The sequence below is a fragment of the Opisthorchis viverrini genome (genome assembly GCF_000715545.1).
Source record: "Opisthorchis viverrini unplaced genomic scaffold opera_v5_229, whole genome shotgun sequence".
NCBI classification, from domain to species: domain Eukaryota; kingdom Metazoa; phylum Platyhelminthes; class Trematoda; order Opisthorchiida; family Opisthorchiidae; genus Opisthorchis; species Opisthorchis viverrini.
Genome location: NW_008751888.1, coordinates 370,073 through 376,072, shown reverse-complemented (window position 1 = coordinate 376,072; position 6,000 = coordinate 370,073). Strand labels below are relative to the sequence as shown.

The following is a 6,000-nucleotide window of genomic DNA, read 5'->3' as shown; positions in this document are numbered from 1 at the left end:
AGCAAACAGAACAGTGAACGGAAGAGCGACCATCTATACAGCCTGAGCCGCCACCATTCCTCTGTATAGCAATCAGTAAATCGTTGCCAATACGCCAATTCGTTCGGCTGTAACACCCTTCCGGTGCCCGAAGGAAGGACGAGGGCTGGGATACTGCCCGACTGCCCAAGCCTAGACAAGGGAAGTCGAGAGGCAGAAGTCGAGTTCGAACAACGGACCTTCCGTTCAGTAAATTCGCGCCCTAACTACTGAGCTAATTAGGATCGCGTAAAGTTCATTTTTAGCCTAACCAATATGCACCACGGATAGGCATGATTTTGTAAAGAAGGTCGTGGGTCCGATGTAGTGGCGTCAAAACAGGTTGGACATATCGGGCGTTTCCCACTGACTGCCCACATCGTCAATGGTCAAAGTGTTGGGAGTACTGGACCTTCAGAATTCTAGGTCACTTCAGGCTGACAACCCAAGATGAGGGCATACAGTGCAAAAACAAGAGGGTAGACACGGGTGGACTTCGTAAATTATCAGGGATTACGTCAAAGGTGTAGGTATGTATGTGTATGCCAGGAACGAAAGGCAAAGCTCACCGAAGTTTGGATCTTTGGCTGTGGGGTCCGGTGTGAACTGAGATGACTCTATGGCATTGGGGATTACAAACACTCGATTCGGGTCCAACTTGGACCGTAATACGGTATTCTCTTTGCAAGTATGCGACACACAGATCACGTGATCCACAGCAGACAGCACACTCTCCACCACTTTGTTCATTGTGACAGAGGATAGGTCGGCAAATCCGAACAGTGAGTGGTCCGTGAATACCGTCCGGATTCCCAGACTCTGAGCGTGCAAAATGGCCTCGTGACCAAGGTCAGAGAATGACTATAAAAAAGTGAGGACAAAGGTGAAAAAACACGGATCGTTTAAAGTGTGACGGTGTAAAAATCACGTGAGAAATTACTCGGTTACTAACAAAAAGCCAGAAAGATCGATAAAATTACCTGTGTGAAAGTTCTGAGAGTCCGTGCTTCATAGGCACTTGAGACGTGGAGTCGAAACAATGAGTCAACTTTACTGCGTTGATAGGACGAAGATATGCGTGGCGTGATTTCACTCAATTTTTCCCGATACCGACATACTGAACTTATTGGAGACTAGCGAAAAAACGACATTAAACCGCGGGCAGTTGTTTGAGAAGATGCCCATGTAAAACCAGTCCCGAAATTGCAGTCAGAGCTAAACCTTTCGGCTGCAACACCCTTTGGTGCCTAGCTGCCGTGCCACCCGAAGGCAGAACAAGGGCTGGGATGCTGCCAGGTTGCCCAATCCTAGACAGATGAAGTCAAAAGGCAGAGGTCGGGTTCGAACCAAGGACCTTCCGATCAGTCAATTCGCGCTCCAACGACTTGGACCAGCTCGCCATCTCGCTTAAACTGCATTATCGACCAAGAGGAAACCCAGCTGGATTCTCACGAATCTGTCTTTCCCGATAATCCTGCGGAAAACAATGCCAGAGAGCACCTTAGACGCAACGGATACCAGGCTAATACCACATGACGTTCTTGCGATCTTTTTGAAAGCTGGAATGACGGTCGAGGAGCTCCATTCGGCTGGTATTCTGTTTTCGTTCCAAATCTTCTGCAGTATGATTGTCAGACCGTTCACCAGGACCTCCTCACCTTCTTTGAAGAGCACGGGGTGTAGACCATCCAGGTCAAGTGCCTTGTCGTGCTTCAGAATTGAAATCTCACGCTGGATTTCCGTTGTTCATGGTGGGTTGGCGTCAGTGATCTATTCGGACCCGCTTGTTTTTCCAGCGGTTGTGTTGAACATGCGTTTTGGTGATTGGTACGCCAACCACATTCAAACTCTTCGGACTATCTGTTCTGGTAAGCGTTACTTTTACCCGTAGAAGTTTCTCTTAAGTAGGGAAGGTCGGATCGGCGAAGTGGAACGGAAGACAGAAACAGTTTTCTATTCACCGTGCACGGATTCTAAGTAATCAGGTTTTGTGATTTGTTGGACCTGATGTTACTCGTTACAAAGTGGGCGTGAGCACAGTTCAATTGGAGAAATCAGACCCATGTGGTCCGATACGACGGATTTTTGATGAGGTGAACATGAAATCAGGGCGAGGTAACTAACGCACGTAGGATCGCTGAGAAAAACAGAAGGGAAAAGGCTTACCGAATGTCCATGAAGCAGATCCACTTGTTCCCGGATGAGGATCTCTCGAATGATCGGTAGGGTACCGAATAGAGTGAAGAAGATGGTTTGTCGATAGAAAGGTACCAATGGAAGATAGTACACCTGTGGAAGAATGGAACAGAAGGAAGAGACTAATCGACCAATAGTGTGAACAGAAAATCCGTTCAGATATTACACCCGTTTCATTCAGAAGGTAGAAGGCGCGAGCGAGCTCACCAGAAGTGCCCGGAGAGAAGTGGCAAGTGTGGAGCTCTTGACTTATATTCAATCTATTCCGAGCTCCAGGGTAGCTGTTCCACCAAGTTCCAAGTTCCTGATAGTTTAGCAAGCATCATCCGAAAAAGCAACAGACTAAAAGGGTGACCAATTCGAGTAAGAAAAACTCAAGGTGAGAGTTGCAAAACCAACCAATCAAGTGGTTAATGCAAAAAGACTTTGCTCTTCAAAGTGATGAGAAACACTAGTGATATCCAGGGACACAGATGAGTTGGGAACCCAAAAAGTCACAGATATTTTGAATGTAGGACAAGGCTGTCAGTTCGAATCCACCATTCAGTTGTGTGTACGTACGGTAGAAAGCGCAAGATCATGAAAAAATGGAGATGGTTAGTGCTTGTCGAGGAGCGTCAACAATATACACCCACCACCTCCGAACAAGGATTCAGTCTGAAGGACATTGTCGGCGATGTAGTGAAAAGCCACCCCCCTCCCCGGTCCACTACACAGGACCCAGCCTAGAAAGCAACACGCTGAGGAGACACCATTTCAATATAAAAACTTAAACGTTTCTCACTTTGTCTGGAAAATAGCGGTTAAAAGGACCAGGTAACAACTTTGTTGATAGACCGTTCATGTTTATATCACACAGAATATCTAAGTCACGGCTATGACCAGTCAGTCCGGGCTCAAAAGGACTTTAGACTGCACTCCGGAGATTTCGGCCCCGAGGCACACCAAGGGTGAAACACCTGTGCAGCCCTCTTCGTCAAAATGAAATCAAAAATGAACGATTCATAAGGGAGAAACATGCTGAAAGTCGATCGACTCACTTTGAGTCCCCGTCCCATGTAACGAACACTCTGGCGCTGTTTACCCACCGGACCGTAGCTATGCGTGATCACAATTACTCGGTGACCTCGACGAATGAGACACTGAGCCAAGGAGTAGATGTGTGTCTCGACACCACCAACATTGGGAAAGAAAAAGTCACAGGCCATTCTAAGTGAGGAGCAGAAAAGGAGAGAGTGGGAATGAGGGTCGGGTCAACGAAAACTACACTGCAAGCAGTATGTTGACCAGACCAGTGGGGTCATGCTTTCCCAAACGGCGAACAACCGGACGACTGAAACTCCCGAGGCAACGACTGGATAGACCAACTTAAAATGCCTGTACTACAGGGTTTACCGAGGAATGAGTCATGATAAACAGGTCCTGACCGAGTCGTCACAAACAATGCACTCGAGCACGCCGAATCGATGGCACAGGGGGTCTCATGACAGATGCACCATGACATTAAGAGTTGACAGCGGAATTCCCGGATTTTTTCATTGAATTGTCGCAAGTGCATTCCAACCAACGTCGAGGGATGTAAGAGGCGCATAACCTGTATGGCTACACTACTAACAATCTATGAGTAGCTCAGAAAAAGAATAAAATCCATCCATCATAGAGGTCGTCACTAGAGAAGTCAGTAAGCAGGCTTGACCAGATGAGATGGATTCCGTGACTAGAGGATGAGCGGCGCTATGTCCCGTCTAAATGAGAGCTAATCATACTGCTGATCAGCTTGCCGTAGCTAAATGGATAAGGGTTCAACTACTGATTGGAAGGTCGCGGGTTCGGAACCCTACTGAAGTCTCGTGCGATGCGCTCCGCTGATGAGTCCCAGTAACGATGAAACAGCTACACAACATGGTTTGGCTTCATGTACAAGACGAAACATCAGTTGAAAACTGTCAAGGGTCCTCATGCTACCATTATACTTAAACAAAAACCGAAATAAAAGACTGACTTTAGATAAAAAAAAGTGTGAGTTGGAAACTTACGCTATACTCAGCTTGTTCTCGTGTTTTTTGGGCCAGTTCAGGTAATCGTAGGACATCGCTGGACAGTAAACTGAAACAAGAAGGAGAACTGAGGTGCACAAGACGAAACTGACACAGTGAACATTAGGTGATGCCGAAGGAATAGCTCAAAGGTGAAGATGCGAACTTGAACACCGAAACGATCGTGGTTGGAACCCACCCTCAGCATCTCGACTGCTCCTGTATAAGCTTAGGCAATCTGACGGTATCTCAGCCCTCGAGCATCCTTTGGGTGGCATGGCAGATGAACGACTGAAGGAGTAGCGGTGCATATCTCGTTTGGTGTCTTTCTATCCCCTGGAATTTCGCGACAGATGGCCCCTTCAAACCACCGAGGTGATGTGGTAGACTATTTAAGACTGAAGGTATCGCACCGGATCAGCGAGCGCGAATTCGTGTGAGAAGGGGGATAACAGGTCTTTACCGTCAGAAACCACCGAAATGTAGTTGAAGAGACGGTTTGGACCAGCTGCTCAACAGCTGACAAGTCGAACCAATTGGAAATTCAGAATCCCAAGATCATTTCAAATGCTACACGCGCCCGAATCAAACAGGTGTTGTTCGGAGTGGTTTACTACTAACACATATGGACAAAAAACCCCAAATTCGATGAAGTAAATGTCTATTTATGGCGAAAAAGATGGGGACAACAACTGAGTGACATCTACTTACTCCATTTTGGCGTCCCACGAAGAGCTTTGGACACTTAGCTTTTCCGGAAACAAGAGCAATTCGATTCATAAGAGCTTGGTAAACAATCAGTAGTTTTTTTATTTGGGCAACGTTTCGCTTTTGACACAAAAGCTTCATCACGCCAAGCGAACAGGTCACCAAATTGGCCAGGTTACAAGACAAACGGGGAACCAATCAGTAAATGCTCTTCAGATTATCACACTAGATCAGTGCTGAGTGTCAACTAACGGTTGTTGATGCATAGAGTGGTTGCCAAAATCTTGAATTTATTAGTACTAATTGTAAGTGGTTGTGGGATTTTTAGAATTCACGTTCACATCACTCTTGTCTGAACAGTGCTCCTCTCGTCCTGGCGCCTTTATCCTGGTGAGCCCACACCAAAGGAGGAAACCGATGGATTGAAGTTTCGCTCTTATTAGAGCTCATCAAGTGCATACATTTGGTCGAACAGCTTCCAAACTCCCACGTGCGAGGCGCGAACTCGTTCACACGAGATTGACGTGAACATGTATAATGATATTCGACGTAAAGCTCGATCGATCAGTTAAAGACCGAGCTTCATTGCTGGGAAATAAGGGCAAAAGAGTGAAATCAGCTGACTGCTGTAGACAATACGCACAAAGTTGGTGAATAATTTTCATAGCTTTGGATGTAAAGTGTGTGGAACTGTTGGTCAACAACAGGCAATAAAAATAAAATATCTGTCCAGATGTAATAACCATCCTGTACTTAGCTTCCATGTTAACCAAGGGAAGAAAAAGGGCTGAGATACTGTCAAGTTGCCCGAGCCTAGGTAGGAGCAATCGAAATGCTCAGGTTGGGTTCGAACCACAGACATTGCGGTCAGTAAGTTCACACCTTAACTACTGAGCTATCCAAAGCGCTGCACAGTTAATGTCATTAGACTATCCTGTATTCCCCAGGACTATCGACTCGTTAGGATGCGCCCACGCGACCACATCGTGTGTGGATCAACGACTTGTCTAGCAGTTCGAATCAGAGACATTTATCTGCACAA

The 6,000-nt window shown here is 46.5% G+C and overlaps 1 protein-coding gene across 1 annotated transcript in view; it reads right to left on the bottom strand.

Annotated features, from left to right (window-relative positions):
- Positions 1 to 6,000, bottom strand: part of T265_08692 (hypothetical protein) — a gene marked incomplete at both ends in the record, with an annotated part of 83,898 nt that overhangs the window by 11,668 nt on the left and 66,230 nt on the right. Inside the window, 4 exons of the mRNA XM_009174566.1 lie at positions 588 to 879; positions 2,185 to 2,307; positions 3,255 to 3,423; positions 4,251 to 4,320. Of these exons, the coding sequence (XP_009172830.1) occupies positions 588 to 879; positions 2,185 to 2,307; positions 3,255 to 3,423; positions 4,251 to 4,320 (654 nt within the window). The remainder of the gene's footprint in view (positions 1 to 587; positions 880 to 2,184; positions 2,308 to 3,254; positions 3,424 to 4,250; positions 4,321 to 6,000) is intronic.